This window comes from Cinclus cinclus, chromosome 8 (genome assembly GCF_963662255.1).
Source record: "Cinclus cinclus chromosome 8, bCinCin1.1, whole genome shotgun sequence".
NCBI classification, from domain to species: Eukaryota; Metazoa; Chordata; class Aves; order Passeriformes; family Cinclidae; genus Cinclus; species Cinclus cinclus.
The window spans coordinates 7,417,153-7,440,103 of record NC_085053.1 but is presented as its reverse complement, the minus strand read 5'-3'; the positions used below and the strand labels follow the sequence as shown (position 1 = coordinate 7,440,103).

General features: G+C 40.2%; 1 protein-coding gene across 3 annotated transcripts in view; it reads left to right on the top strand.

Moving 5' to 3' along the window:
- The window catches only part of RC3H1 (ring finger and CCCH-type domains 1), a 72,575-nt gene that overhangs the window by 29,891 nt on the left and 19,733 nt on the right, over positions 1 to 22,951 (top strand). For 2 of the 3 annotated variants that reach the window (XM_062497768.1, XM_062497767.1), the window contains exons 3-18: positions 944 to 1,064; positions 2,332 to 2,571; positions 3,756 to 3,931; positions 4,753 to 4,953; positions 6,079 to 6,211; positions 7,731 to 7,849; positions 9,309 to 9,421; positions 12,003 to 12,284; positions 12,588 to 12,805; positions 14,102 to 14,478; positions 15,518 to 15,649; positions 16,235 to 16,387; positions 18,792 to 19,002; positions 20,413 to 20,503; positions 20,621 to 20,756; positions 22,689 to 22,832. In XM_062497768.1, the coding sequence (XP_062353752.1) occupies positions 944 to 1,064; positions 2,332 to 2,571; positions 3,756 to 3,931; positions 4,753 to 4,953; positions 6,079 to 6,211; positions 7,731 to 7,849; positions 9,309 to 9,421; positions 12,003 to 12,284; positions 12,588 to 12,805; positions 14,102 to 14,478; positions 15,518 to 15,649; positions 16,235 to 16,387; positions 18,792 to 19,002; positions 20,413 to 20,503; positions 20,621 to 20,756; positions 22,689 to 22,832 (2,847 nt within the window). Of the gene's footprint in view, positions 1 to 943; positions 1,065 to 2,331; positions 2,572 to 3,755; positions 3,932 to 4,752; positions 4,954 to 6,078; positions 6,212 to 7,730; positions 7,850 to 9,308; positions 9,422 to 12,002; positions 12,285 to 12,587; positions 12,806 to 14,101; positions 14,479 to 15,517; positions 15,650 to 16,216; positions 16,388 to 18,791; positions 19,003 to 20,412; positions 20,504 to 20,620; positions 20,757 to 22,661; positions 22,833 to 22,951 lie in introns of all 3 variants that reach the window. The other variant, XM_062497766.1, reaches the window with a different exon arrangement.

Genomic DNA, 22,951 nt, shown 5'->3' with positions numbered 1-22,951 from the left:
GTGGGATTAGCATGCTGTAATTGCCTCTGGGATGGGGATTAACTTGAAAATAGAAGTCTGAGATCTATTTGCACTTTGACAGCAAATATAAGAAGTGTTTATGCTTAGTCTCCTGAGGAATTCCAATTCTCTGTACTGTCATATTGGGTTAACTGCTGAACAGTGATGTTGAGAAGTGTTAGTACAGTGTTCTACTGCACACTCAAATTTGGTGAAAACTTTCAGAATTTGCCAAGAAGAAAGCAGAAACAAAATTGTAACTTGGGGGAGGAGGGGGTGGTGCAAATCCCTTGGAAAAATCCTGATTTCTAATGAATGTCTGGAAGAAGAAATAAATGGCAGCTGACAAAACCAACCCAAAACCCCAAGAATATAATTGGTCCCTATCATCAGATAAATACTCACAGGGTGTGTTCATATGCACTACACAGGAGAACTTGGTATGCTGCTTTGTAACTGGGTCTAGTCAGACTGTGTTCTGAAGGTGTCTTAATGTATTTGCTGCTAAGTCTTTCTTCCACTAATCTTAAGTAGCTCTTATCCCTGGATGATTTTAGAGCTGTGAGGTCGTAGATACAAATTTGTTCTTACTGGCAAATCAAGGTTCTCCTAAGTTTTTTTCCCCCTTGAGTTTTTTGGCCAGTCAGCTTTGGGGATATTTCAACGTGTTCTGTTTTAGCTTCTTCTGCCTCTATTTCATTTCAGCCACTAAATAAAAGAAGTCTATTAAACATAAATTGTGTTTTTGCTTTCATTTTTATGGAAATGGGGGTTTTTTTATGCTATTTGTTCAGTAAATAAGCTGAAAAAAATGCTAAGTAATATAGAAAAGTCACAAGAAGAGAACAAAAGAAGAAATGTGCTGTAGTAATAAGTGTTTATAAGCATGGTTGCCACTTATTTATGCATATTCATAGTAGATGTACATGTCATCTCTCTTTAGGTTCCTGAGCAGCAGCCGATTACTTTATGCAGTGGAGCTGAAGATACCAAGCATTATGAGGAGGGCAAGAAATGTGTGGAAGAACTGGCATTGTACCTCAAACCACTCAGCAGTGCAAGAGGTAGTTCCTCATTGCTTCCTTGGAAAATAAAACAAAAAAAAATACCCCAAATTAGATGCAAAACAAACTATCCAAATTATTAATTAGTATGTATGAAAAAAATGATCTAAATCTAGTTTAGAAAGAAATTAAAACAAATTTCTTAAACATTATGTTTTCATGGAGAGGAGGGGCATGTAGAACTGAAAGGTGTAAAAAATAGTACAGAGACAAAAGGCTGAGGTGTTAGACCATGGCATAGTGAATTGAGACAATCTTTGATTTGATGTTTGCAGAGTAAGTAAAAATAGATAATTTTGCCCCTTTTTTTCAGTTGTGCTTTGTGATAACTGTAGTCCTGCAGCTCTTCTGTAGAAGATGAATAAACTGATATGAGAAAGTTGCTGCATAAGATAGATAAGGAAAATTATAAGTAATACTTTGTTTATACAAGGTCATATACAAGAGCTGGGTCAATCTGGGCAATTCTAAGTTAGCAAACTGCACTTTGTTGAAGAGTATGGATTTTATATATAATTATTTGTTCTGGGTTTGGACAGTCTGTCAGCCCAAGTAGTGGAGTTGAGCATCATGGGCTTTTTTTTTTTTTTTTTTTTTTTTTTTTTTTTTTTTTTTTGAGAAGCTTTCTTAGTGTTTTGCGAGCAGTGCAGCGTGACAGCACTATCACTCTGGGAATTGGTGGCCCAGTGAACAAGCTCTGGCTGTAGAGCAAACTCAACATGGCAGCTATGTGTCTAGTGAGTCACTTGTTCCTTTAACCTGAATTAGATGGCTCTTGGCATGTTTGTGATTCAGAGTTTTGGCACATAATTAAACATAACCCAAGCAGTTCAGGACTTACGTAAGCTCTAAACCAAAACAGTGAGGGTACCACGTGTAGGCAAGAAGCTCAGTGTGTTATGAAAACAAACAAATGTCCAAGGGATCCCTGAAGTCCATGAATAAAGGATGGATTGGAAATCTATATGGTGCGGTGTGGGACAAACTACCAACATGGGGCAAGGATTCATTGGAGGTTCCATCTTCTTAAAAAGCCAGATCAGTCAATCACAAGGTTAAGCCTGTGGGGAACATGACTACCAGAAACTCGCTTTTACTGCCAAGTGAAACAGGTGAAATGAACTTCTGATAAGCCTTGACTAGATTCCCTTTGACAAAATGGACAGCAGGAGAGTTAGGTTTGCACTTGTCCAGTACAGTCACTGAAGACAGGCACGAGGGGAGGAATATGAGGTCATTTATTATTCTGTTTCATTTTGTTTTGAAGGTGTGGGTCTTAACAGTACTACTCAGAGTGTGCTGAGTCGTCCCATGCAGAGGAAACTTGTGACATTAGTCCATTGCCAGCTGGTGGAGGAGGAAGGGCGAATCAGAGCCATGCGTGCAGCACGATCACTGGGTGAAAGAACAGTCACAGAGCTCATTCTCCAGCATCAAAACCCTCAGCAGCTCTCCTCCAACCTCTGGGCTGCAGTGAGAGCCAGAGGGTGCCAGTTCCTTGGGCCAGGTAGGTGACATCACAGTATCATTGCTGTACTAGAGGCAGTTTAGAATTGAGCCATTGATAAGTGGCTGTCCAATTGCCCAAGTCATTTTATTAAACAATGGCCTAATTTCTTAATAGTAGTCTTCAGAATTAATTATGTATCTGTTGGGCTGATGCTGTTGGGTTTTCTTATATTTTTAATGCTTTTTCAAGTCTTCTGCAAAATTCAGAGTAAGCCTCCTCCTGTTCGTGTCATAAGATAAATGACCAGTTGCTTCTCACATGCTATTCCTTGAAGATCTTTCTAGAAAAAATAAGTTTACTGGAAGTGAGTGGCATGGCTTCTTTTCCTTCTCTAGAGCAGTAAACATACGAAACAGTTGTGGGGATAGATTTGTTACAGTTACACGTACACATTTTTTAAAAGTTGTGCATTTATAAATTAAATTCCTTTGCTTAAAATACTGGAAAGAAATCAATGGTGCCTAAAAAAAATGAAGTCTCATTATTGAAAATACAGACTTCACTTGTTGAGTCTTGAAATGTGAAGCCAACTTATTAAAGAAAAAATAGTGAAGTTTTTCTCGACTGAAACAGATGAAGACTAATTTTGAGCTACTAATTTTCATACCACTTCAGGGAAGAAAGATGTTGGTTACACAGTAAGACAGCACTGCTGCAACCTGTCTGATTGGTGTGAGCACTCCTTTTGTTTTTGTTTTGGTTTTTTTTGTTTGTTTTTTTTTTTAACTTGCATGGAAATGAACCTTGCTTTTCCTTAGCCTGTCAGCCTTTTCTTCTGGGATAAATGTGGGATGTAGGCAATAAACTTGGAAAACTCACATTATTGATGAAGAGATGTACATACAGGAATCTTCTTATTAGGTGATACTCAAAATAGTTGTTGTGGTAGTAGTAGTAATAATAATATTAATACAATATATAATTATAAATCATAATAATGGTAATAATATTAAAGATAAAAAGTCCTGTTTTCTCAAGTCACAGTCTGGGAATCTGGAAGGGTTCCTTCTTTTTGTTTTGCCATCCCTTCTTGCTCAACTCCCTTTTATCTCTGTGGGTTTGCGTGTCTGTTGGTTTTTAGCTGTTATCCCAATTGTAGATGAACAAGAAACTGCAAAAATTTTACTTGGGCTTTTCTCATTCTTTGTCTCTTTTTGCCATTTCTTTCCCCTGACTCTCAGCAATGCAAGAGGAGGCTTTAAAGCTGGTTCTGCTGGCTTTAGAAGATGGATCTGCTCTGTCACGAAAGGTCTTGGTTCTCTTTGTGGTGCAGAGACTGGAGCCGCGGTTCCCTCAGGCCTCCAAAACCAGCATTGGGCATGTTGTCCAGCTCCTTTACAGAGCCTCGTGCTTCAAGGTATGAAGGAGGTTCTGCCCAAAGGTTTCATAATGCTATGAAAACCATTGGTTTCCACTTCCAATTTTCATTGTCCTGTAGCATTAAATGTGCCTAAATATATGTGATTAGTTAGAGAATGTATTGCTCATTAAGTCCCACATGAATTCAGAGTTTTTTGTCATTCAGCTGTGATTGCAGTGTAGGCTGAAACAGCGACTTGAAGCTGTAAAGTTAGGTTTTGCTTCTGTCCAGTTTCATAGCGGCACTGTTACAAAACCTGGATGTAAGGCAGCATGCTTACCTTCTTAGAAGTGGCTTAAAGCCAAAAAATCCCGAATTCTACTAATTCAGTTGTGGCATGGTTAGAATCAAAGAAATAGACTTTTGGGTGTCAGCTGTATGAAGAAAAACTGCTTAATGTACTTTACAATATTTAATATCTGTTACTAGATACTCAAATGTCATTCGCTCTTGCTAAGTGAGTAGAAAAATGCTTTGGTTTTACTAATTGTACCCTCAAACAATATTCTGCAATGCAATGCAAACAAAATATCTCGATTGAAGGTGTGGATGCTGTAAAGTCTTACAGGAAGTGTGACACTTTGACTGATCTGTGATCAGAGTCCAAGTAAATAATGTTTTGTATCCATTTTATAGTGGTTCCACTCTATGAAGTGTATGTTACTTTAGTAGAAACTGGTGTTGGTTGAGTAGTGTGGTAGTTGATTTTAGTTTGGGAGAAGGACTTAGTTGCTGACTGAAGATGTCACTTGCCTTGGACTTCATGTAATCTTGGGCTTATCCTGCTTAATTGTATTTGGCTCATTTCTCCTTCCTAGGTGACCAAGCGAGATGAGGATTCCTCCCTGATGCAACTGAAGGAGGAATTTCGGACGTACGAAGCTCTGAGAAGGGAACATGATTCCCAGATAGTTCAAATAGCTATGGAAGCAGGTTTGCGCATTGCACCAGACCAGTGGTCCTCGCTGTTATATGGAGACCAGTCTCACAAATCACACATGCAGAGTATCATTGACAAGGTAAAGCCACCTAAAATCAGCCCAGTCCATCTTGCTTGCAACTGTAGTAGGTTTAAATGTGTGTAACATTGAACTTAGAAACTCTGCCCGTGTGGACTTGCCCATTAATCATTTGTCCTGTTATTTCAAGACCTGTTGTGTCTAATTAATTAAAACAATATTTGTAACCTAATGAATCTTGCTCCCTCTGCTCCTGACGTTTTTGCTACTTTACTTCTTTCTGCAGATGGAAACCCACAATGTTTAGCTAAATAGTTGGTGAGGTGACCTTTATGAACAGCTGACAAGTGCCCATGTAGTGACAGAGGCTAATGGTCCATGTTTCCAAGCAGGAAGTTAGTGCATAAGTTGGGGAAAAAAAAGATGAGTCCCCATGTCTGTGTCTGAAGTAAGACAGAGAGGTGAAAGCACATTTCTTAAATAAAATACCTAAAATCTGGAAATACCCAGATCTCTGTGTTCAGAGTCAACATAGTATAAATGGGCTTTTAGATTAGGGGTTGCTTTTGGAAGTGCCTAAATTAGGTGGCAAGAACTAAACCTTGTTGAATGGTTATGAAAGTTGTGAAACAACTGCTTTGGCTGCTGTGCAAGAGGATTAGCTTCAAGATAGATTCTGCTGTTTATTTATGCCTTTGTCCACCTTTTGAAGTGTCCTGCCAAACATCTCCTGAAGGATCTAGGTGGAATTCATAGTTTTAAATACTGGAATTGTGTGGTGTTAGGAAATGGAATGTTGCTAGCTATCTTTTCCTTCAACCATCTTGTTCTTTATTTTCTGCTTGCTGTATTCAGTTTAAAGCAGGGTGCAAATCTGTTGGTTTGGGGATTGGATATATTAAACTCTTCAGAAATCTAAATTAAATTAATATGGCCCATTTTTTTTTCTTGGGTGTCAGCACAATGCAATATAAATGGGTTTTATTACTAGAAATAATACTAGCTTTGTTTAGAAGAGTAATTTCATGCAATGTCAAAGAACTGTGCATTCTTAATAGAATGGGCTTCTGTGAAAGATGTTAATCTCCAGTTTTGAGAGACAGCTCTTGTGAGCCTGTGGTGCAGCCTTCAAAACCATGAGAATTGCTATGCCTGTAGAAAGTTAATTATTATAATTTTTTTAAGTTGCAGACCCCAGCCTCGTTTGCACAGAGTGTTCAGGAATTAACTATTGCTCTTCAGAGGACTGGAGATCCAGCTAACTTGAATCGTCTTAGACCTCACCTAGAGCTCCTAGCAAATATTGATCCCAGTCCAGGTAAATATGGGTGTTTTTATGGAAACCTTTAAATTTAGCAAGATTATCTTAACACTGTTTAAGGACTGAAGGCTGACCATCAAGTGTGAGGAAACATCCTTACTCATCAGCTTAAGAGTTTTGGATTCCAGAGTAGAATTTTGATAGATTATATAGAGAGAAGCTGGGCAAAAGTCAGTCTAGACAAGAATGGTTTGTTACCCTAAAGAATTTAGTATTTTTTTTTGTTCATATGTAATTCTGCGAAACTAGGAAAGAGTCTGGGAAGATAATTGGAAAGAATTTAAGTGGGAAATAAAACCTAAGCTGTTGACAGAGAAGAGGAAGATAGAAATTGTTGAAAAGGTCAGCAGTGCTGTAAGGATGGATGACCTGAGAGAGAAGGGAAGGGACTGAACTAAGTCCTGTGGCTGAAGTTTTATTTTGTACCTGCTGAAATGTTTAGAATCAATATTATATATCAAAATAGTAAAAAGATACAAAGTACAACTAGAGGAGATGAGAAATTGTTCTTTGTTCAAACAAACAGAAGTTAAACTTCCTTTCCAATGAGGACCAGTTGTACTTCTCAGCTAAAGGAGATGAAGTGCTTTCTTCCCAAATCTTTCATACTGGAGCAAGCTGGGGACAAACCTGTGTACTGTAAATTTGTTTGCAAAAGCCTGATATAGAAGGTGGCATCACTAATAGCCTCCCTTGATTTTGGTAGCCAAGTCTGGTCTTCATGGGGTTTCTTTTCTGTACTGTTGAGTTACCTAAAGAACAGCAGGGAAGCACGTTTAAGTAGTTCTGGAAGAATTTAGTCCCTGTGGAATATAATGTAATTAATTCTGCTAAGGATCTTGAAAGGCTCTTTGAGGTACTATGCTTTGCAACGGATTGTGCAGGCAAACAGTGGGAGTGTCAGCTGCTGGAGCAGATTCAAAAACTTAGAGAAGTAAATTGGCTAAAAAGAAAAAGCGCTCCTATAGAATTGAGACTGTACAATTCATTCAGTGTTTTAGATGGTGGTCTGATTCATAGATTTGCCTTGTGGTGTTTTTTCACACGAGAGGCATTAATTTCTGTTGCTGTTCCATGTCTGTGCCTGGATAATCAGGCCAGCAATGACTGTATTCGTATGGAATGATTTTACCTCCAGGAGTCTGAATGCAAAGAGGGATTTTGAACCCGATGTTTCTCTTAATGAGAAGGGTTTGTACAGTGCCTTTACTCTGGAGTTTTTGTCAGATGTGAAATTTCTTGGAAAAGGAAATAATTCTATATGCTAACAATTGGCTTACTGGCTCATTCAGTATTTTGTGCAGTTCAGTCTTAAGTTTATAGATACCTCTATTCTGTAAGAGCTAAATGTCCCAGAATTAAAGTGCTGAATGCTTTTTATCCACTGATGAAACATTTTTTTTATAAACTTGGCTAGTCAAGTTTTGTGATACTGATGCAGGGTTTTGTACCTGATTTTGGAAAATTCTTCTGGTTCTTCTTTTTATATTTGGTGTTTTTGCTGTCCATGAAACAGATGCTCCACCTCCAACATGGGAACAACTGGAAAATGGACTAGTTGCTGTGAGGACTGTGGTTCATGGCTTAGTTGATTATATCCAGAATCACAGCAAAAAAGGAACAGATCAACAACAGGTAAAAGCTAAATCATTTGGGAACTATGTACCCCTAAGTTTTATTGGCTGTGTCCTATAATAGAGGTTTACTAATGTGTCTGGAAAGATTTGGTTTGACAAGGAGCTAATTGAAAACATCACTGTTGAATTGATTTTCACAGCTCGCTAGGGTGGAAGGAGAACAGTCTGATCTAGCCGCAGGCTTAGGGAAGTGAATAACAACCTTCCTGAGTAGAGGGTGGGGAAGTGAGGCTGGGTGCTGCTGTGATTTGTGGGAATTTTCTTGGTTTTATTTTAATGTGACATACTTCTGCCAGCTGGCTCTCTGTTAATGAAATCATCCTTATACCTGTGCTTAATGGTCTGTCAAGCTTGAAGATTTAAGAATGGTGCATATGAGGATGCAATCCTAATTCCTGAAATAATTTTTTTTTGTTTCATTGATGACAATGTAATTGTATATTAGCTTATCACATAGTTACCATATTACACATTGCTTTGATGTCATTTTATTGCGTAGCTCAGTTGATGTATGTGCTGCTGAAATACAGAGTGGCCTGTCCCAGTCCTACTCCTCTGTCATTTTGTCATTCACCCTTTTGCAGAGCTCATCTAGTAAAAAGATTCTCTGCTAGAAAGAAAGGCAAAACTAAAGTGAATTATTTCTGCTGTTTCACCTTTTTGCATTACTTGGCATGGATAATGAGCACTGTCTCCAGAAAAAGGAAAAACAGTAGAAATGCATAAGTGGGAATCTGGGAGGGGAAAACAGCAGGAGTTTTTGTTGTGGAAAGCCTGTGGTACATGCTGTGCTGCTTGGAAGGGAACCCAGAGCTTCCTGAGTAGGAAAGGGATGTCTGCTGAGCTCTGGGTAAAGTTACCTGGCAGCCAGTGGCAGTGTGGCTTATGTTCACTCTGCCTGGATCTTCTCATTACAGTAGATGGCAAAGAAAATGCCAAACCAAACAAAAATTAAACAACCCACCCCCCCTCCCACCCCCCAAAAAAGACCCTACCAAAAAACCCTAACAGTTTGCAGGTGACTTCTTACGGAAACCTTTTGGTTTCTCAGAAAGTATGTTGACTTTTACAGACCTTTCCCTTGGTGGGAACTGTTGATAGGGTGTATCTGATTATTGGTAATTTTTTCGTCCTGTATAAGTTTTGTCCACTTAACTGTGTCCTAAAATGTACATCTGTGTTCCAGTCAAGCTCTCAAGTAAGGAGTTTGAATAAAAATGTTGTAGAAATCTGAGAGTTGACTTAGTTGTCAAAACCTGTGCTCTTGAATCTGTTGGTTCTGTTGAAGAACCAAACACAAGTACTGCAGTAGTTTATTTCATATCAGGTATTCCAGAAATACTTAAATTTGAGGAATTATCAACAGTCAGACATCAGGCCTTTGATAAGATGATACGTTCAGCTTGGTGAAGTGCACTTTGATCAGGTATCTCACCTGGTTTCTTTAACCTTGTCAGCCCCCTCAGCACAGCAAGTACAAGACATACATGTGCCGAGACATGAAGCAGAGAGGAGGATGTCCCCGGGGGGCCAGCTGCACCTTCGCACACTCACAGGAGGAGCTGGAAAAGTAAGTGTACCTCTGCTAGTAGAAAGCTGTCTAGTCTTTGTCTTGTCTATAAGAGTTATTTCTCATATCTAGGAATGAGGGGGAAAGGAAGTATAACCTGCTGTTAAACTACTAAGAAGTAATGTGATAAACTTGTGACAGTCGTCTCTTTTGGAGCTACTTGTTCTTCCATACAGCAGGATATTTGCTTTGTTCATCAGTAAAGCAGCTCTGAAAGTTTGGTGTTACACAAGTGTTATGCAAAGTTTTTGGAGGTGGACTGTTTTCCCTGCTTCTGAAGTGTGACTAAACATGCTGTATGATGATATTCACAGTGGCTGCTACTTGGGGGTGCTTTTTGCCTTCCCTTTTTATTCAGCTAGGTTGCTGGCAGTTTTCCAGAGGTAAGGAATGTGTTGCTAGCTCTCCAAAGAGCTAAAAACAAACCTACCAAGATTTTCCCTGCAGTAGTTCTTTGTGCAAAAAGTTTCATGCAGGTACCTTCAATTGGTTACATCTGTTGTTGTAGAGTTAAAAAATGGTCATATCAAGTTTGAGGTCTAGCTCCATTACAGATTTACCAGTTATGCAAGAACAAGATGCTGTTGTTCTGCAGGTTGTTTTATTTTTTTTAAAGTAAAATGGATTATTTATGAACTAAAATAAATAAATACAGTGTATTTTATATAGCATGTTAGCTTGTTACCTGTTTTATGGGCTAAAATAATTCAAAGAAAAGGTACTTTTAAATGAGAAGGGTACTACAAAGGCTTGGAATTAGCATGCAGTGTTTTTTTCCTTTCTTAATCTGAAACTCAAGTCAATGTCAGTTCATGGGCTGTATAGCCAGCATGCATGCGTCAACAGAACACGAAGAAAGAAGAGCAGAGCATGTGGTGTTAGAATGACAAAGACAGTTATTCATATGAACAAAGAATAGCCCTTCAATATTTGTGTGCTGCAGAAACAGTTGAAGAGTTGTTTACCTTCTGTCATGATGCTGATGAAATGGAGATTGGTAGTGCTGCTTTGGGATGGTTTTGTTAGCCTGTGGTAGGTCAGTGTTACACCTCTGAGCCAGCTGTAGGTATCAAGGTCTGTTTGTCAGCTTTGCAGGGGGGAGAGGCCTATTGTAGCCAGACTGACTTGCATGCGTGGAGTTAATGTTGTCCTGGTCTGATGAAAATGTTTGTTCAGTTTTGGATTCCAGCAGTTTCTGTGGGTGGTTGGGGAACTTGGGAGTTCTGATTACTCCTTGTACCTTTAATCTTTGCTTAATTCCTTTAAGTAGCTGTTGTGTTAGTGCTCCTCCTTTTAAAAATGCTTAGTGTGAATAATATGCATTGCTGTTGCTGTGTGACTCCTGTATCTCTCTTCATAGCTCTAAGTTTGGAGGAATGTTAAGGGGAAATGTGTGATAATGCTTTAGATAGCGTATTATAATCTAAACTTGCTTAAACAGCAGCTCATTCCCCTCTTGACAAGAAACAAAGACACCCTGTGTGCATAGGCAAGCACTGAACTTTTTAAAATTTATTTGTGTCCTGCATATATGGAGACTGCAACAACATCTAAAAAACAAAACAGCCCCAACAATAAAACCCCTTTTTACTTCTGTTGTGTTGCTGTTAATGCTTCTGGGCAACTACAAAGTTTATCTAAAGACTGAGTAATAACTGCCACCTTTTTCTGCAGTAATTTGTGTACCTTCCTAGTCTGGGTTCCCATCTCACTCTGAATGTTATTTATGATGTGCAGGTGTTGGCTTCAACCCTGCTGAAGAAGTAGCCTGTTGTTCAGTGAGAACACTCAGGTCTGCAAATATGCTCTCACCTTTCATTCTGAGATCTGAACTAATGGCAGGGTATGTAGTGGAGGACTTTCAACTCTGGAATTTGTTCTCCATTACCACTGGCCTACTGGTTTCTGTGGAACTTTGGCTGAATGCCTGTATTTGTTCAGGCTTTAGTCAGAAGCAGTTAGATTTTTAGAATTGCTGTGTGTTCATGGTTTTTATCACTTTATCAAACAACAGAAATAGTGCATCCTGCATATTGATATAGTAATGTAAATCTTGAACTGTGCTTTAAAATATATCACATGGTAGTAAACACTTGGCTTATTATTGGACAAATGGAGCAAAAGGGTATAACTTCATATTTTTTTCAACTAAATTTTCTGCTATTAGTTTCTTATCTGAATAAAACAGGCTTGAACAGTCTGTGATTCTTAATCTGAAGCTTGTATTACTGTATTTTATGTGATAATGGTACTTTATGTGATGCCTGGTTTTAGTTTTCTTCTCTTGAGATGCATAAGTGTTAAGAAAGTAAGACTTGTAAATTTGCTGTGTGAAGTTTACCTGTGAATTCTTGATGTACCTGTCATTAAAAGTCCATCCTTGTTCTGACTGAAACTCCTGTTAATCAGCTAGATCAGCTGTCAGGGAAGTTGTGTTCAAAGAGGTATTCTCATAAGCCTCTTGGGAACTTGAATAAAAGGAAGCTTTCAGTAGAATCCATGTTTGAAAAAATCTTGAGAATACAGCTCCTTTTACTATTTTTTTTGTTTCAATTTTTGATATGTGATCTTCCTTTTGAAGATTCCGTAAAATGAACAAGCGTCTCGTTCCCAGAAGACCCCTTAGTGCCTCCCTGGGCCAACTCAATGAGGTGGGCCTGCCTTCAGGAGCTATCCTCTCAGAGGAAGGGGGAGTGGACTTGCCCAGTAGGAAAACTTCTGCTCTGCCAAATGGAATTGTGTCAACAGGCAGCACAGTGACACAACTGATTTCTCGAGGGACTGACTCTGGTTATGAAACTGCCCTGAAGCCAGGGAAGATGGACCATCTGAGTAGCAGTGCCCCTGGATCCCCTCCTGACTTGTACGTGTCTTCCTACCTGTTATTCAAGTTGCTGCGTGTATAAATGTGGAGTAGAAACAAATGAAACTAGTTCTTTAAAAAGTAAACAGGACTGGGGGTTGTGGTTGGGGTTTTTTTTTTGTGATTATATAGTAGACTAGAAAGCTAAAGCTAACTGTGTTAATTCCGTGTTTGCTTGTATTTTAATTGGAGAAGGTGATAGAAGCCTTCAGAAAGTAGAGTGTAGATAAATAACAGTAATTAGAGTACAGTGTGCTACAGTACCAGGCCTTAATGAGCAGTGACATCTTTCCACTTTTTTAGGCTGGAATCTGTTCCCAAGAGCTCTATTTCTGCCTTGCCCGTGAATCCTCATCCTGTGCCTGCTCGGGTGCCAGCAGATCTGCCCTCAGTGTCTGTCACCAAGCAGTTGCAGATGGTACCACGAGGGTCTCAGCTGTACAATGCACAACAAGCAGATATGTTTTATCAAGACCCCAGAGGAGCTGCCCCATCGTTTGAGCCAGCACCCTACCAGCAAGGTAAGATTGACACCAAAATCTTTCATCCTCATGCCTTTCTTCTTACTCTGGTTTTTAAGCCCTTTAGTTGGAATTTACTTAAAAATGACATGGATGAAATGCAATGACATGGTGACTTCTTAATAAAATGGAAATTGGCAGGATTTTGTCTTGACTAAGGACTTCAATGCAAGTGGAAATAATACTTGTATCTATCCAAGTGTTTCAAGTTCTTCTGTCTTCAGTTCTTCCTAATTGGGCTGGGTGAGGGAGCTAGTATGGTAAACCTTAATTCAGTTTGGCTCAGGGAAAATGTAAATAAAGTGTGTGTGATGACTAGAGATAAATTAAATTAGGGAAGGGTGTTCACAAAAGAAACAAAACATCATAAAAAAGGAGCTAATAGGAAAAACTTAGAAGAGAGCATGTGGAGAAATATAATATTGAAGGGGATTAAAAAGAGAAGATATGGCTATCTGTATGAAAACAGAGAATGTTTCTTAGGCATTGTGAGGTTGCAGAGAGAAATGAGAAACTGAAGTTAATATGAAGGAAAAATAAGCAATGAAAGGCCATAGGAAGTTAAAAGCAGAAAAAGCTGTAGAAAGGAAAGGTGCAATGGGGGATGCCAGTTCTGAGAGAGTTGCAGAGCATTTGGAAGAAAAACAAACTACTTAAATTTGTTCATTATGTGCCAGTGAATGTCTGAGTTGTCCACAAAATTTGATGTGATGCAGATATTCATGCTTATTTTTAAATTATCCAGAGATCCCAGGTAGAATAATAGAATAATAGAATAACAGAATAATAGAATCTCCAAGTAACCAGGCAATGTGATATTACAAGTCTTTGGTGATTTACAGTTCTGAAATGTGTGTCTCTGTTCAAGACATAGAAGCAAATCTCTAGATAACTTCAAATCCTAATAATTCAAGTTCCTTTACCCAGCCAGTGGCTCTGATATGTTGAGATAAATTGAATTTATTGCATGGATGAAGATGTACAGACCAATCTTCAGTTTACATTTTAGGGCTTACCTAGCTGAAAGCATTTGTAGCAATCTGCAGAGACATTCTGGTGATTTATTTCTATTCGGTGTGCTGGCAGGACTTGGGGGGCATGTGGTGGGCTCAGTCTCACCAGCCCTTCATCAGCTACTGTAACATTGACACCGTGCTGGTATCTTAGGGAATTACACTATGTCACTCGAGCTTTGGATCAACTTTTGTTTCTTCGGGGTTTTCCGTGGTCAGTTTTTGTGGTAATCTCTTTCTGTATCGTGTGTTTTTTTTTTTTCCCCCCCTTGCCTCGCTTCAGGAGTGTACTACCCCACTCAGTCCATGTCTCGCTTCGTCCGACCTCCTCCGTCAGCCCCTGAGCCGGGCGCACCGTACCTGGAGCACTACGGGCCGTACCTGCCGGAGCGTGTGGTGAGCCCGCAGTACCCACAGCCGCAGGGGTACCCGACCCTGGCTCAGCCCGTGTACCCACCGCACTACGACAGCCGCCGCGTGTACCCCCCCGTGCAGCCCTACCAGAGGGACGACGTGGTGCGGGGCAGCCCGGTGCCCATCGACATCCCGCAGGCGGCCGTGCCCCTCTACGTGCCCGAGTCCAGAGACAGATACCAGCAAACGGAGGCTTATTGCCCGGTGGCTCCGCATCTCGGTCAGATCAGACCTTCGTGCCACAGGGTATGGGTTCTGTACTGTGTTTTTTGTAGTTGTATTGAGAGAAACTATAAACTGCTTGAGGAATTGAATATTTTTGTGCTAAGGGGGTGGCCCTCACGAAAGTCTGAACTTTAGGAGGCGGATCAAAAACTGGAAGGTAATTTCGTTACTGGTCAAGTCTGCGGTTCTAACGATGTTAATATGTAAAAGTAGGCTGCTTTAGTGCTCAAAGTAGAATAGCGTTGTAATTCACTTTGGAAATCTCGTAAGTCTCAGACTTCTCCAGCAACGATGAGGCTGGAGAGGCCTACTCTAGTGCAGAGTAAATTCAGTGTGTGGAAATGGTCACATGTGCATTCTTGTACTGCCCATCTGTGACTGACCAACTTTGTAACTAAGTAATAAACGTTAAACATAGTCACTTTGATAAAAGAATTAAAAATACTGCTCTTCTGAATTTTTTTCTAGTTAGATAGCGAACTGGAGGGTCTTCCTGTTGTAAGTTTACAAATTTGTTTTTGATAACTCACCAGCTGGAATTGAGTTCTGTAGAATTGTTGGACTTGGGTCATTCAGATTAAAGGCTCTGAATCTTATTGCTGAGTACAGGAAGTGTTTTTAACATATCATAACTGATAACATAATTTATCAGTTTGTGCTGTGCTTGTGTTTAATTCTATTGCAAAGTGAATAATAAATGTGATTAGTGACCTGTAGAGTTTTATCAATTTACGCTGTATGACTGTAATGGAAACTCACCGTGCTGAACGTGTCCCAATGGGAACTTTGCCAGGTTGTAACACATTGCCTGTTTGTGGGGTGTCTTGACCTAACACTGGCCAGTGTAGGAGCATGTATGTCCTATATGAAAGTTAACAGGCAGACTTTAATCAAGTGACCATTACTTGTTACTTTAATGGTTCTGTCTGTCCTCTGTATTTTGCTCTCCTTGCACTATATAGCTGCCTTACTTTGTTCGGGTAAACAACACTTAGAAAATTATTCATTTTATACATTAATGCTTCAGGAGCTCTGAAACATTTTCCTGTTTTCATTTCAGCCTCATCCCAGCCTGGATGAACTTCACCGAAGAAGGAAAGAGATCATGGCCCAGCTGGAAGAGAGGAAGGTGATTTCTCCACCTCCTTTTGCACCATCACCAACCTTGCCTCATCCTTTTCACTCAGAGGAGGTAAGCATATTTTGTCAAAAACATGAGGTGCTGGCGTGTATAGAAAACACTTGGGCACCTGTGTGCTGATAGATGTAGACAACAAGGAAATCAGAACAGTGCAGCACTGACAAGTGTAGGGGAAAGCAGATTTTGTGCCCGGAGGGGAAGCCCTTGTAGTATAGTCTCCAGTATGTCAGCTGGCTGTTGATCTGCCACTGGTCCTAAGCTCTCTGCTTTCAGTGCAACCAAGAAAATTAATTTTGAGCCATTACTAATTGAAATAATAGCTCTTCACAGTTATTAGACTTTGCTCCTGACATATTTAGAATAAAGTAACAGCTTGATAGAGATTTATTTTTTTAACCAGTGTCAAAATACCACCTTCAAACTGGCCAAGTGAACAGTCAGCACTGGGACTGTAGCCAGGGGCTCAGAATTTCATGCATTTCATGTATTCTCTGGCCCAATTCCAGAGGGTGATATATCTGATAAAAAATAATCCTGGTGATGTTTCTCAAGTTCACTACTGTTGAAATGAACAGGGATGGCTGTGAAACTGCTTCTTCCCTTCACTTACAGAACCAGATTTTTGTTTTTGTACAGTATTTGGATGAAGACCTGAAGGTAGCTGGGAAATACAAAGGAAATGACTACAGCCAGTACTCTCCCTGGTCCTGTGACACCATCGGCTCCTACATTGGAACCAAAGATGCAAAACCCAAAGATGTTGTGGCAGCAAGGAGTGTGGAGATGGCGGTATGCAGGGATAAGGGGAAAACAGAAGAAGAGTGGATATTTCTGTGGGTTGGGAAGGACTTTCATTTGCTCTCCACAATGATGGCAGTGCTTTTATTTAAGCTCAGAAGTGCATTGCAGTCTCAGAAAGCATTTGCAGGTGTGTAAAGCACTTTGTTTTCAAGGTTATGAACAATCCTACCCTTGTTTAGCTGGTACAAAATTCTGCATATAGATGCAGAATAACAACTCTGCTCTGAAGCCATGGATTGCAAGAGTATTTTGCGAGGATTATTCTTTTCACTTAAGTGAAATGTAGAAATTATTCTGTCCTGGCAGCTTGTTGATTAAGCATGTCCATGTGTTGCTCCCTGTACTTCTTTCTGTCAGAGGAAGATGCTGCAACTGAACTTAAGGCAATTCATTCCTTTTAAGGTGCTTTTCATTGCTTTTAAGGGTGTTACTAGTTTTACTTGAAGAACTGTGAATTTTGGCCACAAGAGTACCCAAAACTTGCATGAAGTTTTTGAGAAAAGCACAGTTAAAACATTGTACTAGGCTGCTTCTTCTTGAAGGCAATTTCTAGCTCTACGCTGCACTTAGTCAGCTCTTCACTGAACTCTGGGAGGTGGACTATGGTCTTGTTTTGTGCTGCTCTATTTTTGCTAGATCAGCTTCTCCTCAAAAAGGCTCGTCTTTTTCCCTCTGCCCCATGGGAATTAAGCTTGTATTTTTTCTGTCTGCTGAATTGCTTTCCTCTTAAAGCCTTGAAACCACTGTTAGGAATGGACCCAAAAAGGAGGCTTTCTCCTGGAAAAAAAGCAAAAATCTGAACATTTCATCTGCAGCTTTGGCCTTTTTGCCTGTCCTCTTGCTCTCAGTCCTACACAGTATGTGGTTGCCTGGAATTACTATGCTGCCATGTTTGACCTGAGGAAGTACTGAGATTACTTGAAATCAGCTTATTGCTGGCCAAGTGGCAGCATCCAGGAATGATAAACAGCTCTTGGCTTTCAACCCTGCTGCTAGAAAACCGTGTAAAAAAAACTGCAGCTCAGTTAAGAGAAGTAATAAGGTTCTGGAGATGTAACCTTCTTTTTCAAGGCTAAACAAGGTACTCTTCTGCCCCAGAGCTAATTTTCAGATGAGCAAAATGGGATCTGTGCTGCTTTTCACTCTTTGTCTCCTCACAGGAAAAAACTATCAGGAGACATTTACTGAATTAATTATTCAGTATTTTTTTTTAATCTTAATTATTCAGTATGTTTTTTTAATCATTCATAAAAGTCCTTTTTTTGAAGGACAGGAATAGTATCATCTGAGAGGGTATAATGCTCCATATTCTGATGATGACATGCAGCTTTACTGAGTAAATAGAAGTATATTAAAATTGATACTAGCATCCTACGGCCTTGAGTTTAAAATGTATTTTTTTTCCAGAATTCCAAAGTAGATTTTCCCTAAGGTTTCCGTTTCTAAGTATTAGATTTCTTGAGTTTAGCTTCCAACTTAGTTGTTACTGCCATTTTCACCCCTTTATTCCCACCTCAGATACGCTAACTGTTTCTAGCAATCCTTATCCCCACTGAAAGCTTGCAGAGTTTTATTTTAATATTGAACTATACCAAGGGTTGTAGCCTTTAGACAATTCTCTTGGTGTAGTGGCCCGACTTACCTTACTCTCTTTTTTAATGTATACAGTGTTACTTCTTTAGCAAATCTTAACTGGATTTTGGCAATGCTTACCATGTTACATTTTCTGGTAGCCAACAGATAGCTTTCCTATTTTACTCAGCTCTCTGAGGAGAGAGTGAACACTTTCTTCATATACTGATCCATTAAAGTGTTTGAGTCTGAAACTCAGTTAGAAACCAGGATGTTCCAAACAGTTCCAAACTGCTGCTTAATGAAAAATGCCTGAAAATATATACTAGGCATGTCCAAGTAAGTGCAGTACTGAACAGTTCCTATTCTGAGTCATCTGCAGGCTGTTAGGTGATACAGTTCTTAACAGTGGGTTTCAGAGAAGTTTCTTTTTGATTCTAGAAGGAATATATATTCCTCAGAGATGCCCACTGATTTCTTCTTTGAGTTTATATAAGGGGGAGGTTTTTTTCCCTCTTCTCGTCCCATTAGACTTTCTCTGTCTCAGTTTCCATTTGCTGTTGCTCTGTTCTTCTGGATTTGATAACAATTAATTTTGCAGCTTTTTCACTGTGGTGTAAGTAATGGTCATCTTAAGGTAGGCCATGAAGGAGACATCTCCTCTGACAGTGGAGTTAGAAACTGAAGAATAGGAAAACTAGTTGAAAAGTGAAGGGAATAGAGAATACGAGAGACTGCACTTACCAAATTGTTGTGAAAGGAATGTGATGCTGTTACTTTCTGAATGAGCTTTTGAGTGCCTTTTCCATGTCTTACCCAGAACGTGGATAGTAAAGCCGTGCGTGAGCAGCGACTGGACATGCAGCGACGAGCGGCCGAGACAGGGGACGATGACCTCATTCCATTTGGAGACCGACCAACTGTGTCAAGATTTGGGGCCATCTCTCGTACTTCCAAAGCCATGTACCAGAACTCTGGGCCCATGCAGGCCGTGGCGGTTCAGGGAGCTGCCACCAAATCCATCATTTCAGGTATGATCTGTGCTCTTGGATTTTGCTGGCTGTTGCTATTTTCTTTACTGCTACAGTGTGGTACAAGTCAAAGACAAACCCTGTGAACTTCTGTCTTGTCTTAGAAATACAGCTGTGGTGTGTTAATACTACTTAAAATAACTTCAGGTAAGGTTATACTGAGAAGTCTGAATTCAGAACAAGGTTGCCACAGCTTTCTGAGATCACTTGATCTGGACAAGAGGAGACTGAGGGCAGACCCCACAGCAGTCTACAGCTTCTTCCTGAGGGGATGCAGAAGGGCATCCCCTGATTTCTTTCTAGTGACAAGTGAAAGGACTGGAGCTGTATCAGGGGATGGTTAGGTTGGATGTCAGGAAAAGGTTCTTCCCTCAGAGGGTAGTGGGGCACTGAACAGGGGTTGGTCGCAGCCCCCGGACTGTCAGAGCTCCAGAAGTACTGGACAATAGCCTCAGGCTCAGGATGGGATTGTTGGGGTGTCTGTGGAGGGCCAGGAGTTGGACTCTGTGGTCTTTCTGTGTGCCTTCAATTTACGTGTTGGGATATTCAATGATTCCATGTTTGTGCATACACAGTGTATTTGTGATACGTTGTTGCTGTTTGGAAGAAGTTACTTTTTTCTGCCAGTCCCTCTGATATGACGCTTATTTTAAGTCTGTAGCAGCAGAATCCAGAAGCTTAGCATTTTTCCCAAATGCATAATGCAAAACCATTTTGATGAAGTACTGTACTGCTGCTGTCCTGCTTTATGGGTAGCTGCTCCTGCAAGTTTAATGTAGCCATTGTCTCATGTACTGTTAGGCAAAGCAAAAAAGTAGGAGTAGTTCATTTCCAACACGTTTATTTTCTAATCATGTGTATAATATGGCTTTCTGTCTTACTCCAAAAGATTGCCTCTTTCTTGAGGTGCACTGAAGAACCTTAAGAAAATATTTATTGCATTCCCCCAGACTTGCTTCTAGCTTTTTCAGGCAGTAATTTTTTAGACTTTATTACAGGTAGAACTCTGACTTCCCTGAAAACTTAGTCTTTAAACTCTAGTTACCTGGCTATGTGGAATTATCAATGAACTCCTGAGTCTTTTACAAACTTCAGTAATAAAAATAACCACATCTGTAAGTTTTGTTCTGTGTTTGTTCATCTGCCTGAGTATCCGAAGTCCTTTGCCGTCTCAGACTCTGGAAGGCTGTCGCAAACTGTTAGACATACAGGAAGAGTCATGTATTAGACATGTGAGACTGGTCACAGAGAGTATTTCTGTGTTCATTTAATCAGAAGAAATGTTGAACGTCTCATAATTGGAGGGCTGGCCTTTCTTCTTCTTCTTCTCTGTCTAGTTCTGTGTTGGCTGAGCAACTGAAGGGGTGATTTTGTAGTAATGCAACATGATTTTCTTCTGTTCCCTGGTAGACTACAGTCCTTACGAAACCCACAGTGGCTGGGGAGGCTCTCCATATTCTCCTCATCAAAATATACCTTCTCAGGGACGTTTCAATGACAGGTAGGATTGCTTTCTTTTTTCTCTACTTTTTTTCTAAATCTTCTTTTATCTATTTTTTTCTGTGTCAGTTGAGTAAAGATTTTCTTTTTTAAATTGCCTTATTTTCCAATCCCAAAGGGAGAGACTGTCCATGTCGGATGTGGCTGGACATGGGAAGCAGTTGCCCTCAGCTGAACGAGAGCAGCAGCTGCGCATGGAGCTGCAGCAAGTTGACCATCAGATCAGCCAGCAGACACAAATGCGGGGTCTGGAGGTTGGTACCCACATTTGGAGCAGCACTGGGGGGTGGTATGGAAAAGCTTTTCATGGGCTGACCTTTGTACTGATATTCAGTAGCAGTACTTAATCCTGTGATGTCACGCATCAGGACTGTGCTGCAAGTGTCAGCCTTTCTGTTTAGCAGCAGAAACTTCCCCCCACTCCATGTGCACATCAACGCCATGTTTGAATCTGCAGTCTGTGGTCAGTCTTGTTTGCTGTCGTTCTCATTCCCCCTGGGTTCAGCTCTACTCAGAGGCAAACTTGTGGTGTAGGAGCCTGTTCTTGACTTTGATGCTGTTGGAAATGTTTGATTTTATGTACAGAAAGCCATTAGCTTAATCTGTTACATGTTTGGCTTTGTTTGTACCTGTTTCTTCTTAAATGGCACAGACCACAAGAGCCAAAAAAGTAAATATATTTAGCTTTAAAAATTAAGGCTTAATATTTTATGGCTTCTTGTTTAGAAGAAACTTAGTTGTAGCATAAGGAAAGATGAGTGTGTGTTTATAAAAGAATTAATGAGCTGAAATCTTTTGATGTTGTGAGACAGAAGGAGAAATGTCAAGCCATAATGAATGAATAGTTTTAGAAAGCTTTAGTTATTTTTTTCCTCTTAAGAAAAATCAGTAAATATTTACCAGAAAACTGTTCTAGGTGCCACAGCAGCTATTTGTGTTAACATTTTCCCAAAAGAAATTGCTGTAAGTAGTGGATAGCAGCTTCTGCTGAAGCTGTAGTTAGCTAAGAACACATATTACAGAGCAGGGTTATTGCAGATTAGTTTAAGAGCTCACAGTTAAGTCACAGCAGTAGTTGCAGTAATATGCATTTGTTAGTTACTTGGGACACAGCTTGTGTTCTTGTGCTCTTATTTGGGAATGAGAGGAGAAAATGTTTTCAATCTTGCATGTCTGCCTTTGCTGTAATACAAGAGTATTGGAAACTTGCAAAACCTGTAAGTGGCCTTCTCCTGCTCATCGTTGTGATTGCGTCAGTGTTAAATCCTACAGAGTTGAATGTTGAGCCTTGATTTTGCCATAATGTGAATTTTGCAGAATTAGTCAGTTATTTTGAGTAAGAACAGCTTTCAGTTTATCTTCTGTGTTTAAAATTGCATGTAGATATTGGTATCAAGGAGTCTTCACTGACTTGCCTATTACCAGGTTGCAGCAATCAATTCAGCCAGAGCATGAAGAACTAGATCCTTTTGCTTTTGCATTGTATGAGCATTTCTGCTTGAAGGCCAGCCAGATGTTGGGCTGTGTGGAGTACAACATAATGTATTTAAATGCAGAGCACACACTTGGAGAACTGGTTTGCAAGTGCTAGCAGATTTTTAGAATGGCTGGCATGGCTACTACTTTTAGTAACTTGCAACTTGTGAATGACTGTAGTCACTTTCCTTTCTCTGTTCCTCTGTTTCCTAATGTGGTTCAGTAGAGACCTACATATTGACAATTACCTCTCTCAAGATGTTGTAATAATAATTCTGGCTCTGCTGTAGAATTAGATAAATTCTGCTGCTGTAAATAAAGCAGCAGACTTGCTTATCTGCAGTTCTCTTTTGTTGAACTTAGAGCTCAGAAGAGAGTAGTGGTTTTGTTCATGGGCTTAGTCTTAGTTTTGAGAAGGGAGTGGTATGTGAAGAAAACACATGCAAATATATGACAGCAAGAGGTATTTAATGCTGCTTGTTTAAAAATGAAAATACTTGTCCGTGTGTACTAGAAACATGTTGAAACTTACATTGGAAGTGGTTTCAACTGGGACATTAAGTGTGGTGAGAGGCTGCCTTGGTTTTGTAAACGAGCAATACTCTGGAATTATGGCCTTGGAGCTCTCTGTGCTTGGTGTGTTGTGTGCTCAGTTGTGTATGTGCTTGGCTTTATGCATTTAGGCTGTTAGTAACAGGCTGCTGTTGCAGAGAGAGGCGACTACCCTGGCAGGCCAACCACAGCCCCCACCCCCACCTCCCAAGTGGCCTGGGATGATCTCAAGTGAACAGCTGAGCTTGGAGCTACACCAGGTGGAAAGGGAAATTGGGAAGAGAACCCGTGAGCTGAGCATGGTGAGTGCTGGGGGGGTGGGAGGCAGAGAGATGCAGTGGAGAGCCCTGTACCTGGCTGCAGCCCTTTCCCCCTGGCAGAAAGGCTCCCTACTGTATGCCCTCTGCTGGAGTCATCCATC